At 51.0% G+C, this 24,386-nt stretch overlaps 1 protein-coding gene across 1 annotated transcript in view; it reads left to right on the top strand.

Moving 5' to 3' along the window:
- Positions 1-24,386, top strand: part of ALPK3 (alpha kinase 3) — a 53,632-nt gene that overhangs the window by 4,624 nt on the left and 24,622 nt on the right. The window contains exons 2-5 of the mRNA XM_020289116.2: positions 671-709; positions 5,080-5,201; positions 17,462-17,579; positions 18,081-19,317. Coding sequence (XP_020144705.2) covers positions 671-709; positions 5,080-5,201; positions 17,462-17,579; positions 18,081-19,317 — 1,516 coding nt within the window. The remainder of the gene's footprint in view (positions 1-670; positions 710-5,079; positions 5,202-17,461; positions 17,580-18,080; positions 19,318-24,386) is intronic.

Here is a 24,386-nt window from a genome sequence, read left to right as displayed (position 1 = left end):
TCCCCGCCTCTCAGTGGTCTACACAGTCCCTGGTTAGTGTCCGTTCCTAGCTGCCCAGATGGTGGGGGGACAGTCAGGGCCTCCAGGCAGGATGGGCCTTGGGCTGGTCTGATGGACCTGGGTGCCTCCCAGCTCCTGCTAAATTAACTGCTTTGTTTTTCTCTTCACTCTCCCAGCTGGTTTGTACTTTAACATATTAATGGAGGGTGTTCTCCAAGCCACCTGTCTCCTTCCCAGCCTGTCAGGGGACTTCCAGGAATGGGGCTCTTTTCTACCAAGGGGCCAAGGGTCGAAGCAGGAGCTGCCCCCAGGCTGGTGTGCTGCAGGGTGGGGAAACATGCCAGGTAGCTGTAAGCCTCTCTCTTGGGGGCAGTGACCCAAGTGCCCGAGACACACCTTTTTCAAAGCATAGCCCCAAAGGGCCTCCCTCCTGCCTAACCATTGTCCTGTTCTCTGCTGCCTTTAATGAGCTCTTGGTTTCAGATACACTGGTGTCCGGTGGTGAGGCCACTTGCTAACCGGAGCAGGCCAACTGAGACAGCTGGTCCCTTTTAATAGAAAGGCCTCTGGGCCCCAGATGGCGGCCGATTAATAGTTTGCGACTGTTGATTTCGCCTCCTCCCCTCCTTGCTTTTTTGGCCTAATGATTCCATTTGCTGTTTTTGCTTAGCTTATCAAGCAACCGGTTGTCTCACCCCAGCTCTGGAAGGTAAATGCATATTGCACTACATTTCTCTGACTGCTTTTTTCTTGGGTCTGGGCATCGAGGGGCCACTGAGTGACTGCTTGTGCACTAACCAGGCTGCATGGGGTGGGGAGGGTGGGAGAGGGGACTCACGTGGGCGTGGTTCTCACAGGGGCCAGAGTGGATGCTTGCATGGGCCACTTGAGAGGGGCACAGGGACTCAGGAATAGAAATGTGGGCAGGGGTTCCTGAGATGCCTGTTATGACATCTCTGTGCCCCTGGGAGGGGCACCGTGAGAACAGAACAGGAAGTCACCAGGCACATGATGCACCTCTTCCCCATCCTAGGTGTTCATGTTTTTTGTACCCACGTATCTAGGTGTGATACTTTATTGTCTATCTTCTTCTAACCATGGCAACTGCCTTTTAAATTTTTTTCTACAGTCCCTTAATTAAGTTCTCCTTTTCCCTCCTCTCTCTCTGAATTTTCTTTTCCTTTGGTTTCTCTCCATCCCTGCAGACTGGACTCTGGGAGCCCGTAGAATCCCATGTTATTGTATTCCTGTGTTGGCTTAATCTCTGAATCTGCTGCCGGGCTGGGGCAAGGCCCAGGCAGGCTCACAGTCCAGGTTTGCAGGTTGAATGACTGTCCTCTTGCCTCCTGAGCTGGGGACAGCTCTCTAGCCCTGGGTGAACTGACTGTTATGATCGAAGCGGGAACATTTCCTGGCTACTTCCCACCACTTGGGCCTCATCCCAGGCTCTGATAGATTTGGGGAGAGTTGGCTACAGTTTCTCTACGGAGAGAAAGATTTCTGAATAGCCAACTGGTGTCCGAAGAGCTAATCGTGTCTACAGACGCGATTATCACTTACCACGTATGTGGTCCTCGTTGGGGATGACCACTGAGGAGCCTTTGTGCTGTGTGGCTCACAGTGGCAGAGAGGATATCACGACTAATCCAGAGTGGAGTGTGCAAGTGCTGAAAGAGAGAGGACAAAGCAAACCTAACCTAAGGGCAAGGTTAGGTCCCTTCGAACATCAAAACCTCACGATGCTGATGTTCTTTAGAGACCCAGGATTAGTCTGTCATATCCTTATGAAGTCATAGAGTTGAGAGGACTCGGAGGTGTCAAGATCATTCCAGATATGTGGACTTCCTGATTTTCTAGGGGACTGGACGCAGCCCACTCAGTGCCTGTCCGACATCCGTGTGGTTTGGGGGATTGGGACAGAAAGTTCATGGCAATGAGAAGCTGTGCAACATTCAGTCGGCATGACTGTGTATAAGTGACTCTCCCCATCCCCGCAAACGCACCTAGAGAGCGGGCTTTCATCCAGCTATGGCTTTCAACGGTTACTTGTGGTTTTCCAACATAAACATTTTTTATAATATAGCTTATGTTAGCTCACGCCTATAATCCTAGCACTTTGGGAAGCCGAGGTGTGAAGAATGCTTGAGGTCAGGAGTTTGAGACCAGCCTAGGCAACATAGCTTACATCTCTTTATAGAGTAAAAAAGTTAAAAAAGTAAAGTAAAGTTAAAAAAAAAAAAAGCCAGTTGTGGGTGGCATATATCTATAGTCCCAGCTGCTCGGGAGGCTAAGGCAGAAGGATCGCTTGAGCCCAGGAGTTTGAGGCTGCAGTGAGCTATGATCATGCCACTCACTTCACTCCAACCTGGGTGACAGAGTGAGACCCTGCTTCAAAATATATAGATATAGATATGGACCTAGTGTGGAAAGTTTGAAAAGTGTTCTTTTCCATTCAAAAAGAGTAGTGAAATAAAATAACTATTTATTATTGAATATCTAGCATGAGCACTTGTTTCTGCAGATTTTCTTGAAGCATAGTTTCCTTGTTTTCTCTCTTATCCAGTAACTGAAATGGTTTTCTTTTTCTTTTTTTTTTTTGAGACAGAGTCTCACTTGTTGCCCAGGCTAGAGTGAGTGCTGTGGCGTCAGCCTGGCTCACAGCAACCTCAATCTCCTGGGCTCAGCGATCCTCCTGCCTCAGCCTCCCGAGTAGCTGGGACTACAGGCATGCGCCACCATGCCCGGCTAATTTTTTGTATATGTATTTTTAGTTGGTCAATTAATTTCTTTCTATTTTTGGTAGAGACAGGGTCTCGCTCAGGCTGGTTTCGAACTCCTGACCTTGAGCAATCCGCCCGCCTTGGCCTCCCAAAGTGCTAGGATTACAGGCGTGAGCCACCGCGCCCGGCCAGAAATGGTTTTCTTAGACTTGCCCAAGAAGCTTCATACGTAAAGCCTAAGCTGAATATCAGATCTAGGCTTATGTTCATGGATGAGGTAGGATTCAAATTATGTAGGGAGGACATAATTAGAGATGTTTTGAATTAGTTACAGAATCATAGAAACTATGATTACATTTGGACCATTAGTCTCTAGCAACTGCTGGTTTAAATTTGGTATTTCCCAAAGTCAAAAATTGCTGTTAGTGTGATAGTAGCAGGAAATTTTTTCAGATATTGTATTTTCTGAGTGTTGAGGCAGTTGATAGCTTAGGTCCTGGAGACCCTCTATTTCTAAGTGGCTTAAGAGGGAAAGGATTTGACACCAGCCTGAGAAAGAGCGAGACCCCCATCTCTACAAAAAATAGAAAAATTAGCTGGATGCACGTGGTGTGCACCTGTAGTCCCAGCTACTCAGGAGGCTGAGGCAGGAGGATCGCTTGAGTCCAGGAGTTGGAAGTTGCAGTGAGCCATGATGCCACTGCATTCTAGCCTAGGCTGCAGAGCAAGATCCTGTCTCAAGAGAAAAAGGAAGGAAAGGAAAGAAAAAGAAACAGCTTCTTGAATAGATGAGTTCTAGGTGAGAGAGCATTATAGGAAGAGTATAGAATATGGATAGCTGCAGGCCCAGCTCAAATGCTCAGGTGTGTGAGGGGTTGGGATGCTTGTTTTGGGCAGTCTTTGTTGGGGGAGGGCTCCTGCCACCCACCTGGATGCCCCGGCATCTGCACCCCTGTGGAGAGACCATGGCTGGCCCCCATCCGTCCAGAATTCTTAGACTTGACTCCGGACGCTCCTCCTGGGACGCAGCGGCTCCCTCACACTCAGGTCTAGCCTGGTTTGCACGGACAGAGGCAGTGAATGCGGAGCCCCCTCCCCACTTTGGTGTGCAGGGTCCCGGGCCCTGTTTGCTTGTGCTCCTGCAGACGCTCCCGTGGCCGCTGGAGAGGTCATGGGCGACAGCCATTGCCCTTGGCTGACCGCCCCTGCCTGTGTGGCACAGGGAAGGCACCTTTGAATGACGAGTCTTTGTCATCACGGTTCCTCCTGCTTCTGCCCACTTGACCCCTCACAGTCCTCCCTGCTGCTCCACACAGGAGGCTGTGTGCCTGGGAGGGGAGGAGGGCGCGGCTCCTGCCCCGCACTGCGTGGCTCTGTGGTGGCGCTTCGCCCCTGGGGACGCACTGCATCTGTGCTGGCCCGTGGAAGGGGTTGGCACTGAGGTTTGCTTCCTGGGCCCAGGAAGGAGAAGACTGTGAGCCCCGAGCGTTGGTGGTGAGTTTGGGCTGGAGTCTGTAAGCCCACAGACGCTCCTGAAATCTGGGAGACGGACTGTCACCGGGAACTAAAAGTTCTGGCTTTTGCAGGGGTGGGTCTGTTTGTGGTTCGGCCGTCCCGTGGTTGGTCCAGGAGCTGCCACCCGTGTTTTCACTATGGTACGTGGTAGCCAGGGCTGGAGCAGGGGAGCCACAGCCGGCTTTCCAGCGCTGTTCCACAGCCCTGTTGGGATCAGAATTCTTTTGGGTCTCTCTGTTCTGATTCCCCTAGCAATTAGAGTCCACGTTTGGGCCTAGACCCCTGGCATTGGCCAGCTTTTTCTTGGTCCACCATGAGTCTGTGCTCACAAATGGAGGCGCTTACTTCTGAGCACAAGCTCTAGGAAAGGCTCCCAAGCTCTTAGGAGCGCTGAGTCCTTGCGGGTTGGCTGGCTTTTCCCTCTTTGGCATGAACGGAGGCTCTGCTGTGCTGGGGCTCCATCTCTGAGCTTGACCTGTCCAGTGTGTCGCCCCCATGCACCAGCTTCCCTGGAGATGAAAGGAGGGTGAAGCAAGGCCCCCCCCCTCCAGTGAGGACAGGGTGGGGACACCTGGGCTGGCAGTCTGGCATGCTCGGGAGCATGGCCCATGGTCAGCAGCCTGCCCATCGTAAGGGGACTGGGTCAGGAGTCCATACGGTCCTTTGGTGCCATCCCTGCCCCTAACCCTGCAAGAGGCACAGGCTGCCTTGAAGACAGACCTGCCCAGGGGCTGGAGCTCTGGCCGCAGGAGGAGGGACAGGCCTGGTAAGGCTTAGGCGGCCCTGGGCCCAGGCTGTGGGATGGGTGGGAGGGCGGCTCTGAACAGCTCCTTGCCTTTCCCAGGAGCACCTTCTGCTCCATCATCGCTCAGCTCACGGAGGAGACCCAGCCGCTGTTCGAGACCACGCTCAAGTCCCGGGCTGTGTCCGAGGACAGCGACGTCAGGTTCACCTGCATCGTCACAGGTAATGAGGCTGTGCAGGGCCCTGTCCCAGGGCCTCTGCGCAGAGCAGGGTCCGCAGAGGCCATGGGGACAGGTGTGGCGGGGCGGTGGGCTGTGCGTGTAAAGCTGCAAGCTGACGTTTGCTTTCTCAGCCTTCCCTGGAGCTTATCCTCCCTGCCTGGGCTGTTGTGCCTGGCCCCTCCCCCTCTGGAGCTGGGGCCCTGCTGTCCTCCTTCCAAACCTGTCCTCAGTGACATTTCCTCACCCTCATGCTACAGACATGACTACCTAATCTTAGCTCAATTGAGGGAGATCTTTGAGGCCACCTCCCCCAATGTCCCCATTTTACAGTTGAGCAGTTTGAGGCTCAGTGGCAGAGAGGCAGCGACACGCAGTGATTGCAGACCCTGGAGGCAGGATGCCTGGCTTGCAATCCTGTATCGTTCCCTTTCCAGTTATTATACTGAGCAGGTGACTTGACCTCCCAGCTGCCTCATCTGTAAAGTGGGGATAATAATAGCACACTCATGTAGGGTTGTGAGAGGCTGAGTGAATTAATACCTGCAAAGCATTTGGAATAGTACCTGGCACGCAGTAAATGCCAGGTAAGTTAAGACTGGTATTATAGACGTTAAGACTGGTATTATTTGCATTGCACTGAGCTCCGTGGTGGAATTTGAAGCAACAGACTGGCAAGAGTGATACTCCTTGGAAGGGGAGGGAGGAGAAGGTGGCAGTGCCAGGAAGCTGCTCCAGGTACCATCCCTCCCCTAGACCACCCAGCCCAGTCCCCCTTGCACTAGCCTGACCTACCTCAGGGCCTGCAGGACCCACCAAAGGGCACCTTACCCCTCCCAGCTGTGCAGACACCAGTTCAACGGTGCCAGGTCCAGGCGCCCTCTGAGCGCCTGTCTTTTCTAAATCAAGGTGGTTTCCAGCTGCCACATTCCCCGATTCTGGGGGATTTGTCTTCCCCAGCCAAGAAATGGCCTCTCTGGGATGGGGTTCCCATGGGCAGGTCTCACCCTTACCGAGAGCCCTCTGAGCTGCAGGCTGAGATCACTCTGCTCCAAGGGCCCAGAGACAGGCCTGCATCCCTTATCTTTGTACTGCTTGATGCGTTTCGCAAGCTGTCTGTTCCCATTGTTGTTGGAGTCTTGCAAAACCTGTGAAGTAAGTGCTATTTTTAGTCGGATTTTACAGAGGAGGAAACTGGAAGAGGCTAGATGACTTGCCAGCGTCCACAAAACTGGGGAGGAGGAGACATCGCCTCTCTCTCTGCAGCGTCCGTGGTTGTGGCCTGTGCCCGTGTCTCCCGCGTGTCTGTGGCCCTGAGAGCTTCCTAGGGAAGCCCAGTCCTTTCACTACTTCAGGATCTTGCAGATGCGATTTCTCTGTTTAAAAGTCCCTTGCCCCTTCTTTTTAAAGAAAATCACATTTTATCCTGCCAGACTAATATAGGTGCACAGTTTAAGACTTGAAATGCTGCTAAAAGGCGTATATCAAAACACGGCAGTTCACGCCTCCCAATTGGTCTTCCCAGAAGCAGCTGTTCTCAGCTGTTAGCTGTCCCTTCTGGCCGGTCTACATTTTCATCGTGCTGAGTAACATGTGAATATTTCTGAGTATTCACGTTTAGATGTTCACCGTTATTATATCTTCCTATTATGGTAGATAAGGAATCAGCTCTTTTACACCATCATTTTCTCTGTTTCCCTAAACTTACCTTCTCATTATAGTTATATCATGATTTTTGCTGGTATCAACATTTACCATTTATCTTATTATGCCTGTGTGAAATTATTCACAACCGAATATTATAGTGTACTATGATTTATTTATTTTTTTCTGTTTTTCCTAAGGTTAGTACTTTCCTTAGTTTTTAATCTATTTGGTTTTATAGTTTCTATTGCTAATTTTTCTTATGCCTTCTAATAGCCTCCCAATGCAGTGTTCCACATGGTCAAGGCCAACAGTAATCTGTTTCTTCCCTGGGAGACACCCCTCTGGGAGCTCTCCATTTCTTCTTTTATCCGAACTGGTAACCTCGTAGGCCCGATACACAGCTGTTATCCTGGGTCTTCCCTTTGCCTTTCTCCTGGGTTTGATCCAGCTTTCTGGATCTTTCTTGGTTTATTTCCTGGCTTTATTGAAGTTCTGCCTCCAGTAGTGTCCTCAGGTCCCAAAGATGGTGCAGTAGCAAAGGGCACTGTGAGCCAGCCCGGGACGGCTCTCCCCTTTGAGTCACTCTGCTCTAGTGTGGCTTAGTTTTTCTCTGTGTGGCGCACAGTTGTCACCCTAGGATCTCCTTCACTGTCATCCTGTAGATTCCCTTTACCTCTTTGCTATGGTGGATTTTCTGCTTTTTGTATTCTATATTCTTTTCTTTCTTTAATCTACATTTGTGTTTTGGTTGCTTTTCTTTTCTTTCCTTTCTTAATTTCTTCTTTCCTCCCTTCCTCCTTCCCTCCCTCCCTCCCTCCTTTTCTTTTCCTTCCTTCCTTCCTTTCTTCCTTCCTTCCTTCCTTCCTTCCTTCCTTCCTTCCGTCCGTCTTGTCTTGTCTTGTCTTGTCTTGTCTTGTCTCATTTTGTCACCCAGGCTAGAGTGCAGTGGTGTCATCATAGCTCACAGCAACCTCAAACTCCTGGGCTCAAGCAATCCTCCTGCCTCAGCCTCCAAGTAGCTGGGGCTATAGGCGTGTGCCACCACACCTGGCTAATTTTTCTATTTTTTTGTAGAGAAGGGGGTCTCATTTTTGCTCAGGATGATCTCAAACTCCTGGCCTCAAGTGATCCTCCCGCCTCAACCTCCCAAAGTGCTAGGATTACAGGTGTGAACCACCACTCGAGGCCTTGGTAGCTTTCTAGAAAGAGTACACAAGAAGTAAATGTTGGACTGCTTGTGTCTGAAAATATCTTTTGATGGAGAGCTTGTCTGGGTATAGAATTTTAAGTTGAAAATCATTTTCCCTAGGAATTTTATTTATTTATTTTTATTTTTTATTTTTTTTCCCCAGCCCCTCCCTAGGAATTTTAAAGATACTACTCCTCTGTCTTTTTGCTTCCAATGTTGCTGTTTATAGTGGGAAGACAGTTTGATCCTAATTCTTTGCATGTGACCAGTTTTTCTCCTGGAAGCTTGTAAGAGTGTTCTGATATTTCAGAATGACGTATTTTGATATGGGTCTCTTCATCCTGGGACGTGCTTAAATGCTTTCAGTTGGAAACTGAGAGCCTTTAGTTCTGGGAAATTTGGGACTATTTTGATGTTGATTTTATGCTCCTGTCTTCTTTGTTCTCAATTTATGAACTCCTGTTTGGACATCTGTTCCCTGGGACTTGTTCCCTCATTTCCTTTTTTTTTTTTTTGAGACAGAGTCTCACCCGGGTTAGAGTGCTGTGGCATCAGCCTAGCTCACAGCAACCTCAAACTCCAGGGCTCAAGCAATCCTTCTGCTTCAGCCTCCCAAGTAGCGGGGACTATAGGCATGTGCCACATTGCCCAGCTAATTTTCTATATATTTTTAGTTGGCCAATTAATTTCTTTCTATTTTTAGTAGAGACGAGGTTTCACTCTTGCTCAGGCTGGTTTGGAACTCCTGACCTTGAGCAATCCTCTCACCTCGCCCTCCCAGAGTGCTAGGATTACAGGGGTGAGCCACCATGCCCGGCCTGTTCCCTCATTTTCTTATCCTTTCTTCTCCTTTCATTTATCTGTCTTTTTGCTCTACTTTTCCAGGCGATTTCCTCAGTTTTATCTGAAAGCTCTTCTATTGAATTTTTAATTTCTAAGAGTTTTTTTTTTTTAAATCCTTTTCTGTAGCATCCTCTTTTCTTCTCTTAGCTCTCTGGGACTATTAATCATAGTTTTAAAGTTTCCTTTTCTCTGCATAGTGTTTCTTCCTACTTGCTTTTTTCTGTTTAATTTTATTTTGTCCTTCATCTTCTATTACGGGCTCAGATATCTAGGAATCTTTGGTTGTCAGGTAATGATTAAGAGTGGGAGACTAGCTGGGCACAATGGTGCGCACCTCTAGTCCCAGCTGTTCAGGAGGCTGACGCAGGGGGATCACTTGAGCCCAGAGGTTCAGGGCTGTAGGGAGCTATGATGACGCCACCGCATGCCAGCCTGGGCAACAGAGTGAGACCCCATCCCTAAAAAAAGAAAAAAAGAGTGGGAGACTAAAAAGTGATTGGAAGTTCTGAGCAAGCAGGAGGGACCTGAAAACCTGGATCCTGGCTGTAGGGAAGTCCCTGTTGGGAACTGCCAAGTAAGTTTTTTCAGTTCCTTCTTCTTGGGCTAACTAGATTCCCTATAAAAGGTTTCCTGGCAGTTATGCAAATTAGAGGGTTGGGTGGGCTCTTAGCACAGAGGCTTTTATTTTTAATATGTGACCATTACATTTTTCTGTTTTTCATAGGATAGTCATGCCCTCGGTTCTGCTGGTTTGCCCTCAGGGCAAACTCTACATTTCCAAATGATAACCTTGCCCTCTGTGGAGGGGAAGGGGTGGGCACCCAGGCGTACCAAGTGCGTGAAGGATTCCAGAGATCTGTTTTTTTTTTGAGACAGAATTTCACTGTATTGTCTGGGTTAGAATGCCGTGGCGTCAGCCTAGCTCACAGCAATCTCAAACTCCTGGGCTCAAGTGATCCTCCTGCCTCAGCCTCCCGAGTAGCTGGGACTACAGGCATGCGCCACCATCCCCGGCTAATTTTTTTCTACATATTTTTAGTTGACCAAGTAATTTCTTCTATTTTTAGTAGAGATGAGATCTCACTCTTGTTCAGGCTGGTCTTGAACTCTTGACCTTGAGCGATCCTCCGGCCTCGGCCTCCCAGACTGCTAGGATTACAGGCGTGAGCCACCACGCCTGGCCGAGATCTACTTTTTGAGTACCTTTTAACCTTTCCTCTTTCCTCTTTGCCCCCAGTTCCAGAAGTGCTTGGCCGTCAGCACTTACGCCCTGTGGGGATTTTCTGGTGTTAAGAGGGCAGTTCTCGGTTTTACCCACCGTGAGTGTAAGGTGTAGCTGTCTTGCATCTGCTAAATCAGTTTGCACGTGTCCATCTGCTTTCCAACCTTCTAAATTTTGTTGCTTCTGTTGCTCTTCTTGCCTGTACTCCCCAACCTTATGTAAGTTTCGATAAACAATCTGTTTAGTGTAGTTGTTTTGGGGAAGGGCACGAAAACAACTGGCGTGTTCATTTTGCCTTTTTACCCAGAGGGGTACTTCCCTGCCTGGCACATTCCTTCTTTGAGGGGCTCACCCTCCGGGCGGGCCTATCCGGCATTTCCAGGAGAGCTCTTCTTCCATCCCCCAGGTCACAGTTTGTTCACACGTCTCTCTTTCCAACAGGAACATGACATCTGTAAGGACAGGGCACACCTGACACACTGTGCCTCTCTAGAGCTGGCACAAACAAAGTGTGCATACTTGCCAGATGATCACAGCGAACCCTGACTGGGCTGATGACAAAATCGGCGTCTTTTCTACTCTCCACGTTGCCTGCTCGTTTCGGCTGCAGCTTTGGCGCCCTGGTAGCAGCAGCTGCCGTGGGGACCTGGGGCCAGTTGAGAGGTGCAGGTATCCGGTGTGGCTCTCCTCTCTTTCCTCCTTCCGTTCTGTCCCTCGTAGCCGTGGGCTCTGAGAGCGACGTGGAGATGCCAGGCAATGGTCCGGCTTATAGAAGCTTGGGGTATTTTATTGAATATCCCCAGTGTAAGTATGGAGTAAGCTTTTCCCTGTTTCCAGCCCAATCCAAAAGAGCACCCTTTTACCTCAGGACGACCAGCCAGGGCCAAGGGCTTCCCAGGAGCACAACGCTAAGATCAGAAACGCAATCCGTTGAGTGTGTAAGATTTCCAGGGTTCCTCCTATCTCTAACATCCATGCCATGGTCCACTGTTGTACCTTACCCTTTCCTCCCCCCTCCTCAACCTCACATGCATCCAGAGTCTCAGGTTACCCCAGTTTCACGTAGTAGATTAGGAAGGAGGTCTCTATGATTACCATAGTACAACACAAACAAACCTTTTCCTATTAGCAAGGGGAAAATGGAGGCTAAAGGAGAAGGGAAAGGGGGAAGGGAAGGGTTAGAAATTAGGTCTCCCCAGTCTGGAGAGGTGGGTGGTGGATGGATCTCTGGCTGAGACTGGCTCTTCTGCTCCTGGCTCTCTCTGTAGAGATGGAGTGACCACAAGTGCCTCTCCTCTTCCCCTCCCTGCCAGTAGCATTTCCTAAACAAGGCTGGGATGAGTCAGCCCAGCAGGGACCTGCCAGGCATAGGTGATGCTTTCCTGGTGTCAGGACCTAGTCCAGGTGGGGGAGAGCCACCTGTGCTGGCGCCCCTGCTGGTTGACCTGGGAGGGACGCCCTTGGGGCTTGGAGAAGGGGGTAGCTCTGGCGGTCCTTCCACTCAGAGCAGGCACATGGGGAGACAGTGGCCTCGGCTGGGCCTTCTGGCTCCTGTCTGGCCCCTGGCTGAAGTGCTGCCATCGTCCCTGAGGCGGCCCGTCTCTGTCCAGCACGGTGGCTTCTCTCCCCTACCCTCCTGGACCCAGCTATAGATTCTGTGTTGGTGTGTGTGTGTGTGCATATGTTGTAGATTCTGTGTTGGGGTGTGTGTGTGTGTGTATATGTTGTAGATTCTGTGTTGGGGTGTGTGTGTGTGTGTGCATATGTTGTAGATTCTGTGTTGGGGTGTGTGTGTGCATATGTTGTAGATTCTGTGTTGGAGTGTGTGCATATGTTGTAGATTCTGTGTTGGGGTGTGTGTGTGTGCATATGTTGTAGATGCTGTGTTGGGGTGTGTGTGTGCATATGTTGTAGATTCTGTGTTGGGGTGTGTGCATATGTTGTAGATTCTGTGTTGGGGTGTGTGTGTGTGTGCATATGTTGTAGATTCTGTGTTGGGGTGTGTGTGTGTGCATATGTTGTAGATTCTGTGTTGGGGTGTGTGTGTGCGTGCATATGTTGTAGATTCTGTGTTGGGGTATGCATATGTTGTAGATTCTGTGTTGGTGTGTGTGTATGTGTGTGCATATGTTGTAGATTCTGTGTTGGGGTGTGTGTGTGCATATGTTGTAGATTCTGTGTTGGTGTGTGTGTGTGTGCATATGTTGTAGATTCTGTGTTGGTGTGTGTGTGTGCATATGTTGTAGATTCTGTGTTGGTGTGTGTGTGTGTGCATATGTTGTAGATACTGTGTTGGGGTGTGTGTATGTGTGCATATGGTATAGATTCTGTGTTGAGGTGTGTGTGTGTGTGCATATGTTGTAGGTTCTGTGTTGAGGTGTGTGCGTGTGTGTGTGTGTGTGTGTGTGTGTGTGTGTGTGTGTGTGTGTGTGGATGGGAGGGGGAAGCACCAGCAGTAGGCAGGTTAGACAAAGGGACTGAAGCTTTAGACAGAACCATGTTTCTGAAGAAATTCTTTTAAGAGAAATAAGTCTAATATAATGTCTACTGGTAGCAAAAACTCATATATTAGTCCTGGATCCCCCAGTAGAAGGAATACAGGAAAAAGGAAAAGGAGACCTGAGGTTTTGTCATGTGCCAGCTGTGTGACCCTGGGTAAGATACTTAGCTTCTCTGAGCCTCATTTTCCTTTTGCGTAGAATAGGGATGAAAACATCTGCTGTTTTATAGCTCTGGCTCTTCTACTTACTAGCTAGATAACTTTGGGCAGGAGCCTTAATTTCATGAGCCTGGATTTCCTCTTCCTTAAATTGGAGATTAGTAACAGTATATTCCTCGTAGGATTTTTGTGAGGATTAAATGAGATAATACATGAAAAGTATTCAGCTCAGTATCTGGCACATAGTAAGTCTTCATTAATGTTAGCAGTTGTTTGCACAGGGTTGTTCTGAGGGTCAAATGAAATTCTATATTTGCAAATTCTTTGGAAACTAAATTTCCATTCATTCTTCATCTCCGAATCTGAGCGTCTGCAAGCTAGGAATGGTTGGGGCTGCCAGTCTTGGAGCCAGGTTCTTGAGTCAGGCCTGCTGGCTGTGAAACAGAGGTCACAGGGTGTGAAGGGGCTGAGGGAAGGCCACAGGCTCAAGTACCGCTGTGGGCTCTCCCAGCCAGGGCCGAATGTGTGTGCACACGCCTGCCTGTGGGCACACACACGGGCATGCACATGTGTGCAGCTGGGAGCAGAGCGCCCAGACCCCTCCACCCTTCCTGCTTCTGTGTGTTTTAGGATACAGTTCACATGATTCAGGAAACAAGGCCATGTGTTCTCCCAAATAAATTTGCTTCCGAAGCCCATTGTTGCTATGAAGGCCTAAGCTGTCGGGCTGGCCCCTACCTTGTGTAGAGGCACCAGAGGTGGCAGAGGGTGGCATGGAGGCTGAGGCCCTAGCCCTGGGGCTTCGGGGCCCTTTCACCATCTCCCTCCCCGCCCCTCCCCTGCCCTCTCCCCTGGACTCAGATGCCCCGGAGGCTGCAGCTGTGCTGGGCCGGTCATGGGGCAGGGAGGCTCTGAGCCGGGCCCTTGTAGGGATGAGATCACCCCACGGGATGGTGAGGACACCTGTGCTGGCCCTGGCCACACGCACGGTGATGTAACCAGGGGCTTTAGCTCGCAGTGGAAACATGGGGCTCGCTTTACAGTCAGGGCTGCCCAGAGTTTGTTCCTGGCTGACCCAGCTGCGGCCTCGCCTCGCTTGCTCCCGGCTCCTGTACACGGTTCCCCACGCACCCCCTGCCTTCTTCCCTCCCGCGCTGCTGTGGCGGTTCCTCTGTCAGTAGGCACTGCCCGCCTGCCCCTGCCCGTTCGCTCGTGCCCCTGCTCGCTCGGGCACTCACTTGTCCAGCGGAGTTTTGTTAAGTAACTACTGTGTGCAGGCGCTGTCTTAGGTGGGGGGAGGTAGCAGGGACCACAGGGACCTCAGTCTAGCAGGAGAGACAGACAAGGAAAAGTCAGTGGTGGCATCATGACTGGTGCCGTGTGGGGGAAGCGCAGGTGACATTAACGCCCAGGGGAGAGAAGGAGACGGAAGTACTGAGCCCAGGGGAGAGGAGGAGACGGAAGTACTGAGCCCAGGGGAGAGGAGGAGACGGAAGTACTGAGCCCAGGGGAGAGGAGGAGACGGAAGTACTGAGCCCAGGGGAGAGGAGGAGACGGAAGTACTGAGCCCAGGAGAGAGGAGGAGATGGAAGTACTGAGCCCAGGAGAGAGGAGGAGACGGAAGTACTGAGCCCACTCTTTATGAGATGCTGCTTATCCTTCAAGAGAGCTTCAAGAGCCACCACCACCAAAGCCTTCCCCGAGTCCCCAGCCAGAGGCAACTGCTCCCTTCTCTGCAAGCCTGAGCACTTAGCACATGGCTTCATTTATTCATCTATAAATATTTAATGAGTGTTGATTCCATACCAGACACTATTCTAGGAACTGGGGACACAGCGCTGAACAACACAGATAAGTCCCTGCTGTCATGGAGCGGATATATTTGTCTTGGAAAGGGGGGACATGAACCAGCAAACTCCTAGCGTATAAGATGTCAGGCAGCAGTGTGTGCTATGAAGAAAAATAAACAGAGTGAGAGGGATAAGAAGTGCCGGGGAGGGAGAGTCGCTGTTTGACCGGGGTGGCAGGGAAGGCCTCTCTGAGTAGGGAACATGCCAGTGGAGACCTGCGGGAATTGAGACGTGGCGCTCGCTCGGGGGTGTGATGGTGGCCGGCAGGGACATGTGGCTGGGGCGCAGCGAGCAAGGCGGAGGGTGGTGGGAGGTGAGGCCGGCGCAGTCTCGGGGCCTGGGTGATGTGGGAGCTATGGGGTGCTTTGAGGAAAGCAGCACCAGGTCTGACTTTCTTGTTAAAGGATCATTGTCCCCTGAGCCGAGAATGGATGGGAGCAGTGAGGTCGGCGAGGAGGTTATTACAGAAATCGAGGTGACGGGATGTGAAGCAGGCAGGTGGCAGGGAATGGCAAGAGGTGATTGGATTCAGGATACTTGTGAAGGGAGAGCTGCCGGGATGCCTGGTGGAGTGGAGGTGAGACAGGAGGAACACGGGATTGTCCCCGGGTTTGGCCTGAGCCAGATGAAGCTGCCATCTACTGAGACTGGCGGGAATTGGCTGGAAAGGGGAATAGGAGTTTGGCTTGTGGCATGGTACGTTTGGGACCTCTCAGACCTTCCAGTGGAAGTTTCAGGTCTGCCAGCAGCAGTGACAAGCTGGGGTTCGGGGAGGGGTCTAGGAGGAGATAGAAATTCATGAGTCATGAGCGTGTGGATATTTAAAAGCCACAAGACAAGAGCAGGTCCCGCGTGTTGTGAGTGTAGACAGAGGATGGAGAATGGTTCTGAGGCCAAGCCTGGGGCAGGTGCGGGGGGTGCGGGAGGACAGATGAAAGAGCCAGCCCAGCAAAAGCGGCCAGGGGTGTCCCAGGCGCAGGTGAGGTGAAGGTTTCAGGAGGTGGAGTCAGCACTGCTGATGGATGGGGCAGGTGAGGCATCAGGACTGGCCGCTGGACTTGGCAGCGTGCAAGTTGTGGGGGGCCTCGATGAGCAGTTCCGACGCAGTGGTCCAAAAGTGGGTCCAAAAGCCCGACTGGAGAAGGGATAGTGAGGACAGCGAGTGCAGACAGCTTTTTCAAAGAATTTTTCTGTAAAGGAAAGAGCAGGGAAATGAGGGCAGGAGCTAGAGGAGGATGTGGGGTCAAGGGAAGTTTCTTTTATAAAAGGGAGGCAGCACGTCAGCCTTGATTGCTGCCGGGAAAGCTGCGGCAGAGAGGAAGAGTTTTCCCCTGCAGGGAGAGCAGGAATGATTGTTGGAGCAATGTCCTCGACTGGGCGAGAGGAGAGGGGGCGCGGCGAGGGGCGGCTCTGGACAGGAGTGTGGGTTAGCCGTAGACAGAAGGGAAGGCAGATGCCGGGTGCGGGGCTACCTCGGGTGGGTACATGTCTCCTCTTTTCTACTGTAGAAATTCCCTGGGAGCAGAGACCCTGACTTATGTGCTTCTGTGTCCTCATAACCCTAGCTTGGCAGTCAGCAGGTACTTAATGTATATATTTGAGTGAGTGTATGTTAGGAGTCTTTGATTTCTGACAAGTAATGCACATCATTTGGAGTCAGCTTAAGAAATGCAGCAGAGCTGGGTGTGGTGGTGCACGCCTGTAGTCCCAGCTACTCGGGAGGCTGAGGTAGGAGGATCGCTTGAGCCCAGGAGCTCAAGGTTGCAGTGAGCTAGGATCCTGCCACTGCACTCCAGCCTGGGTGACAAAGTGAGACCCCATCTCTAAAAAAATTTTTTTTAAGTTGTGGAAGAAACAAAGCAGAATTCATTGATAAGGCTAGAGGGCCTTCTGTGGAATTGACAAGAGGAGTATAGAAGTGCCCAGGCAGGGAACGAGGCCAGTATTTGGAAGCATGCTGGGACTCTCTGTCTCTCGCTTCTTACTCTATCCTGAGCTCAGCTTCATTTTTCTGTCTCTCCGTTGGCCGGCTTTGCCTGCTTCTCAGTCCCTGTGCAGAACATGGCTGCCCTACCCTTTCAAAGTTAAATTTCCAGACACAATGGTAGACTGTCTCTAGGTGCTAATTCCCAAATCCTAGGTCAAATAATTGGATTAGATCAGCTGCCTTGGTGTTCATTACTGGACCCATCAGCTATGGCCAGGGAGGCAAGGGACATGTGTCTAACAGTTGGAAGCTCTTCCTCATGGGTGGCCTGGGGGTCTCCAGAGAAGAAGGGCTGGACAGACGCCTCAGCCAGTCTCACTATGGTGACCAGGTGGACAGGTAGGTGTGGATGGCTGGGTGGATATGGACAAGGGGTGAATGAATGAATGAATGGGTGGACAGATGTATGTTTTCAGCAATGTTTACAAATAATGTTAACAGCTCAGGAACTCGGACTGAGAGGAGGAGGGCTCTTGGCAGCGATGCTGGTGGTGGGTGAGGGAGACCTCTGAGGACAGAGCCGTTAGCATGGCTCAGGGTGTAGAATCGGCCACTGCAGAAGGAAGCTCGTTACTACTGGCTAGAGATTGCTGGAAACTCCTGGTTTCCCTTCCTTCTAGGAAGCTAGGAAGTTTCTCCTCCATATTTTTCTTCCCAGCTGCTGAAGCGGAATCGTTTTCAGCCTTGACAGGGACCAGTTTCTAAAAATAAGCTGAGACATACAGTGGCCCTGTTGTCACCAAGCCTGGGGCAATTGGTTCTGTCCAGTCTCTACAGGTGGTTTGGGGAAGCCATGGACTGCTATCCTCCCCTCCCACTATTTTGGGACTGGCCTTTCTGCAACCCAATCTCCTGTTTCCTTCTCAGGATACCCGGAACCAGAGGTGACCTGGTACAAGGATGACATAGAGCTGGACCGCTACTGCGGCTTGCCAAAATATGAGATCACTCATCAGGGCAACCGCCACACCCTGCAGCTGTACAGGTGAGGGCGGGGACCCTGCCCTGGGAAAGCGGGTTGGCAGGATGGAGGTGCCCAGGCACCGTGTGGGGGTGGCGGGCAGGGGTGCTGAGTTGGGCCTCCTGGTGAAGCGCGTCTGCCTGCCAGAGTCTGGGATCTCCTAAGGCCAGGGTGGGAGTATTTCCGACAGTCGGAGAGCTGAGTGCAACCAGAGGAGGTCCTGACCCACAGAAACATTTTCCATGAGGTCAGCGGCCAAAAAAAGCAACTGTGTCATCATTACTTCACAAGGGGCTGTTCTGGTCACCTGCTTCTGAAGGGCGCTCTCCTGGGCCCCACGTCTAATCCCTCCTGGGACAGTGTGACCTTGGCCAGCTGCAACCCTCTTGCGAGCCTCAGTTTCCTCAACTGTAATGGAGGGTGTTGCATGTGGTGACATCCGAGGTGGGCGTGGCACCCGGCAGGACTTGCTGAGAGGGGAGCAGGGACCCCGGGTCGGGTGGCACCTCACGCTCCTACCTCTAGGTGTCGAGAAGAAGACGCCGCCATCTACCAGGCCTCGGCCCGGAACACCAAGGGCATCGTGTCCTGCTCGGGCGTCCTGGAGGTGGGCACCATGACCGAGTACAAGATCCACCAGCGCTGGTTCGCCAAGCTGAAGCGCAAGGCGGCGGCGAAGCTGCGCGAGATCGAGCAGAGCTGGAAGCACGAGCGCGAGGCGGCGGGGGAGGCGGACGCGCTGCGCAAGCTCAGCCCCGACCGCTTCCAGCGCAAGCGCAGGCTGAGCGGGGCCCAGGCGCCCGCGCCCTCGGGGCCGGCCCGGGAGGCCGAGGCGGGCACCCCGGCGGCAGCGGCGGCGAGGCCCGAGGGAGAGGCCGAGGCCGCGCCGCGCTCGGGGCTGGGCCTCATCCACGGCTTTGCGCCCGGAGAGGCGACGACCAATGGCGAGGCCGCCCCGGAGAACGGGGAGGGCGGCGAGCGTGGCTTGCTGTCGTACCTCTGCGACGCCATGGAGCGGGGGCCTCAGCGAGCCCCCAGGAAGGAGTCGGGGGCCAAGAAGAAAAAGAAGGATGAAGAACCTAAGCAAGGCCCGCGGAAGCCGGAGTTAGAGAAGGCCGCCCGAAGCCACCGTTCTGTGGAAAACCGTGTCCCCAGTTCAGACCAGCCTGACTCCTGCGCGACGCCGGGGCCCGGGGGTGCCGAGCAGGCCCAGGGCCAGCCGGGAGGCAGGGCCGCACGGGCGCCTGCGCCCCCGGGGTCAGGTAGTGCCAGCAAGCCAGCCTCTGCCCTGGGCCCCCGACACAAGGCCCCGGGCCCAGCCCCAGCCCCGGAGGGGCGTTTCTCCCTGAAGGACTTGTATGAGGAGAGCACCCGCGCGGTCGGGCCGCAGGGGGACGCGCCCCAGCCCCCGGGTGTCAGGGCAGCTGGCGAGGTCCCCTCGGGGAAGGCGCCCAGCAAGGCTAGAGGTGAGGGGGCGCCCGCTGCTCCCGGCCAGCCCGCCCCCGCCGCGGCCCCGCAGCCCACCAGGCCTTTCAACAGGAAGAGGTTTGCCCCCCCGCAGCCCAGAGGGGAGCCCGCCGCCACCACCGCCGAAGGCAAGCCCGCGTCTGCCCCGGGCCAAGCTCCAGAGCGCGAGGCCCAGAGCTCAGGGAAGGCGCCGCCTCAGGCCTCTGCCCAGGTGCCGACACCTCCTGCCCGCCGGAGACACAGCACCCGGGACAGCCCCTTGCAGGGGCGGGCAGGCCACAGGACTCCGGGAGAGGTACGTGCGGGTGCGGGTGCCCTGAGGCTGCTCTGGGCACTGACCTCATGGAAACTCTTGCTGCAAGGGCTCGGCAGCCGGTGAACAGCGGGCTATTTATAGGAGGGGTGGGGAGGGGATGGGGTGCCAGGAGCCGGGGACCACAGGCATGGCCCTCACCCCAGCCGCCCTGCAGATGCCAGGCATGCGGCAGCACAGCCTGACCCTGACCCTCTCTTCTGAGAGGGTGGGAGTTCATGGCCAAGGGGACTGTGCCCATAGGGAGGTGGAGGAAGATGACGTTCCCAGGGGCCAGTGGAGAGTGTTCTGGCTGTGCCGAGGCCGGTGTTTTTTGCGGGAGACTGAGGAGCAGCAGTGTGCTGTGGTGTACAGTGGCTCTCAACATGAATGCTCATTAGAAGATTCTTCAAAATACTGAATGTCTAGGAAATGCTAGTTAAATCCCTGTTTAAGGTTTTAGAGTCGGATTATACCTATCTGCAAATCTGACTACCCTTGACATGGTGTGATCTTGGGCAAGTTGTAAAATTGGAATAATAATACTACCGCTTACTTTACAGGGCTGTTGTAAGAATCGGGGTGCTTACCACAGGGTCTGTGCCCACTGAAAAGTAAATAAATGGCAGGTGTGCCGGGTGCGGTAGCTCGTGCTCGTAATCCTAATACTCTGAGAGGCTGAGGCAGGAGGATTGCTTGAGGCCAGGAGTTCGAGACCACCCTGAGCAAGAGTGAGACCTCGTCTCTACACACAAAAATAGAAACTTTAGCCAGGCATTGTGGCACACACCTGTAGTCCCAGCATCTTGGGAGGCTGAGGCAGGAGGATCACTTGAGCCTAGGAGTTTGAGCTTGCAGTGAGCTGTCATGATGCCACTACACTCCTACCCTGTCTCAAAAAAAAAAAAAAAAATTTCAGTTGGTATAAGATCCACTGTGGTGGGAGACAGAGGCAAAGGGTTCACCTGGGAGCAGGAATGCCATCATTTTCTGGGGAGCAGGTAGCCAACAGAGAAAAGATGATGTTTTATGTGGAGACAAGGGTAGAGGGGTGTCCATTAATCAAAGAAAGAAGAAGACAGGTGACAGCATAGGAAACTGAGGAGCGGGATTGAGAGGATTGAGGGAAGGGACAGTTGTCTCTTTTGTTCATTATTTCTTGTTTCCGGTCAGAGAGGGCAATATTTCATAGGGGTTTAGGGAAACAGTGTTTCATAGCTAGAAATAAGACAGTATTTCTCACGAGTGGCCGAAGAAAAAGCGTTTCAAAAGCGGAGGTGGGGTGGATAAAATAGATGGGACATATTTATCCTAAGAAATTATTGGTCATTTATCTGAAATTCCAATTTAACTGGGTGTCCAGTATTTCTTTTTGTTAAATCTGGTAACCCTAAGTGGAGACAGCCCCTGGTCTGGGTGGGAACTGAGATGAGACCGTTTTCTGGGATGGAGGGAGCAGGAGCCCTGAGTCCCGGTGTGGAGGGGGGCGGTGGTGGGCGCGGGAGAGGCATCAGAAGCAGCATTTCACAAGGGTGGGGCAGAGGACGTGTGGTTTCTTGGAACAGTGAAGGGAAACACACGAGGAACACACTGATACAGCACCTCATGGAGGGCAAAGGAAAAAAGATGCTTTGTGGGGAGCTGGGAGGGGAAGAGGGAGAGACCAGTGTCGAGGGTGACCATGGGACATGGTTTTAGTTCAGAGGGTGCTGAGGGCAGACTGTGGGAAGTGGTTGAGAGAGCTGTGGAGTGGAGCAAACCGCAGGGACCTCAAACCAGCCTCTGGAATCTGTTCATGACTCTTGCCAGCCTTGTGCATGGTATCGGGCGATTTCAGCCGCTGGTGCGGTGAGTCCACCGTGGCCCAAAGAAAACCTGGTAGGGCTGCTCCCCGAACCCGCCAGCCCACAGGCCCGACCGCAGGGGCTCTGGGAAAAGATGGCCTATGAGGCCCCAGGGAGCTCACCGCGGAAGTGCCCAGGCTGGCTGCCAAGTCTGGGTACAGATCTGGCTTCTCCACCTACAGGGGTGGGGAGTGCCACACCAGGACGGCAGTGTCCACCTGGCAGGGCCAGAGGGGGACGTGCCAGCCCCCCACATCCCCTTCCTTACCTCCAAAAGGTCGGGGGGTGGTCAGGCAGTGCGGGCACCTGAGAGGTTGTCTGGTGGTGGTTCTGCTGCTCCTGCAGAAACTGTATGGTTTTTATTTTATTTTTCTAAACTTTAAAAAATTGTGAGATGTATCATACATGTGAAAAATGCGTGTATATTTTTAAGCTGTACCTTTTCAGTGCATGAATTTGGTCGTTTTTTCGTATTCTTGTCCTACCAACTCTTTCTGGGAAAAAGTTATTTTCCTGATTATAAAAGAAACAAATGGTCCTAGTAGAAATATGGAGGAAACCCTGTACATTTGAAGGAGAAAGTAAAAATTCACCTTCAGTCTACCATCCGGAGGTAACCATTGTCCAAGTGTTGATGGGACATCTTGGTGTATCTACCAATCTTTTTTATGTGCATATTTAGTTTGTTTTTATTGTTTTAAAAATTTAGTTTGTACTGTTACTCGATTGAGTTTTATGTCCTGCTTTCTTTAGTTCTCATTATTTCATGAGTATTTCCCCATGGTTTCTAAGAATTGTTGGAAAAGTTTCATTTTAATGGCTACATAAGATGCCACAGTATGAATATTTGAACGATTTTTTCCATAGTATTTATGCTTTCCTTCTCTGTTCTTTTTTTCTTTTACCTGAAAAGCTGCTAGTTTCGATCCTTCCCCATTCTAAATTAAGTATTTTTTTTTTTTTTTTTTTTTTTTTTGAGACAGAGTCTCGCTTTCTTGCCTAGGCTAGAGTGAGTGCCGTGGCGTCAGCCTAGCTCACAGCAACCTCAAACTCCTGGGCTCAAGCGATCCTCCTGCCTCAGCCTCCCGAGTAGCTGGGACTACAGGCACAAGCCACCATGCCCGGCTGATCTTTTATATATATATATTAGTTGGCCAATTAATTTCTTTCTATTTTTATGGTAGAGACGGGGTCTCGCTCAGGCTGGTTTTGAATTCCTGACCTTGAGCAATCCGCCCGCCTCGGCCTCCCAGAGTGCTAGGATTACAGGCGTGAGCCACCGCGCCCGGCCTAATCTGTATTTTTTTCTAATTTTTATTGTTTGAATACTTTTATATGACTTTTAAATTAATCTGGAATTAATTTGTGTCTATAATACAGCATCAGTCTCTGCCTTGATTTTAGACTAATAAATAGGTAATTTTCCCCAACATGATTTGTAGACAATTCAACCCTTATGTATTACTTCATCATTCTTTCTTTATAAACTAATTTTTATAAATACTAGAGCCTATTTTAGTTCCTACATATGCATATATTATAAGTTATTAATCTGTTGATTCTTACAAGATAATCTTGTTTTAATTTTTATAGCTTTGATTTCTGGCAGGGCAAGTTCTTACACAGCTTTTTTTTTTTTTTTTTTTTTTTTTGAGACAGAGTCTCGCTTTGTTGCCCAGGCTAGAGTGAGTGCCGTGGCGTCAGCCTAGCTCACAGCAACCTCAAATTCCTGGGCTCAAGCAATCCTTCTGCCTCAGCCTCCCAAGTAGCTGGGACTACAGGCATGCGCCACCATGCCCGGCTAATTTTTTATATATATATCAGTTGGCCAATTAATTTCTTTCTATTTATAGTAGAGACGGGGTCTCGCTCTTGCTCAGGCTGGTTTTGAACTCCTGACCTTGAGCAATCCGCCCGCCTCAGCCTCCCAAGAGCTAGGATTACAGGCGTGAGCCACCGCGCCCGGCCTTACACAGCTTTTAAAATTTTTCTTAGCATTATTTATTCCTCTTGGAAAACTTTAGAATCATTGTTTGAAATGCTCCAAACTCCCAGATGCCATTTTTTTCTTTTTACCTTATATCTTTATGTGCACCATGTTTAAAAACTACATATTAAACAAGTGATGAATTATTCATTTTTAAATTATTTATTTATTTACTTTTTGAGACAAAGTCTCACTCTGTTGGCCTGCCTCGTGCCATGGCATCATCATAGTTCATTGCAACCTCAAACTCTCAAACTCCTGGGCTCAAGCAATCCTCCTTCCGTGTCCTCCCGGAGTGCTAGGATTACAGAAGTGAGCCCCTATGCCTGGCCTTGATGAATTATTTTTAACAAGATCATAAAATCTCTTAAATCCTTTTATGGATAACTAAAGGTGGATTTGCATTTTTTTTTTTTGAGACAGAGTCTTACTCTGTTGCCCTGGCTAGAGTGCCGTGGCATCAGCCTAGCTCATAGCAATTCAAACTCCTGGGCTCAAGCGATCCTTCTGCCTCAGCCTCCCGAGTACCTGGGACTACAGGCATGCATGCGTCACCATGCCCGGCTAATTTTTTCTATTTTTGGTAGAGACGAAGTCTCACTCTTGCTCAGGCTGGTCTGGAACTCATGAGCTCAAAAGATCCACCCACCGCGGCCTCCAAGAGTGCTAGGATTATAGGCATGAGCCACCACACCGGGCCCAGATTTGCATTTTAAATGCTTTTTTATTAATAGTAAAACTTGCTCTGTGTGTGTGTGTGTGTATGTGTGTGTGTATATACACACACACACACACATATTTTTAAATAGCTTTATTGAGGTATAATTTATGTACCACAAAATTTACGTAATTTAATTCAATGTAGGTAATTCAGAGTTGCACAACCATCTTCACAATCCAGTTTTAGAATATTTCCATCACCCCAGAAAGATCCCTATTTCCTTTAGCAGTCAATCCCTGCTCCTGTCCCTAGACCCAGACAACCACTAATCTTTCTGTCTCTGTGCTGTTCGTATTTTGATTGGGATTGCATTAAGCAGAAGAACTAATAGGGAAAACCAATCTCTTAATACTTAACTTCCTCATTTGGGAGCACGGTATTTATATCCACAATTCGCATCTTCTTTCTTATCTCTTTTTAAGTTCTGTTGTTGTCTTCACATAGGCTCAGCATGTCTCTTGTTAGGGTTAGGTACTTGGAGAGTCTCTGCTTCCGGGATATGATGCCAGTACTCCCTTAC

Source organism: Microcebus murinus, chromosome 7, assembly GCF_040939455.1.
Source record: "Microcebus murinus isolate Inina chromosome 7, M.murinus_Inina_mat1.0, whole genome shotgun sequence".
Lineage (NCBI taxonomy): Eukaryota > Metazoa > Chordata > Mammalia > Primates > Cheirogaleidae > Microcebus > Microcebus murinus.
The sequence above is the reverse complement of the archived record's forward strand: the minus strand, read 5'-3'. Positions and strand labels throughout refer to the sequence as shown.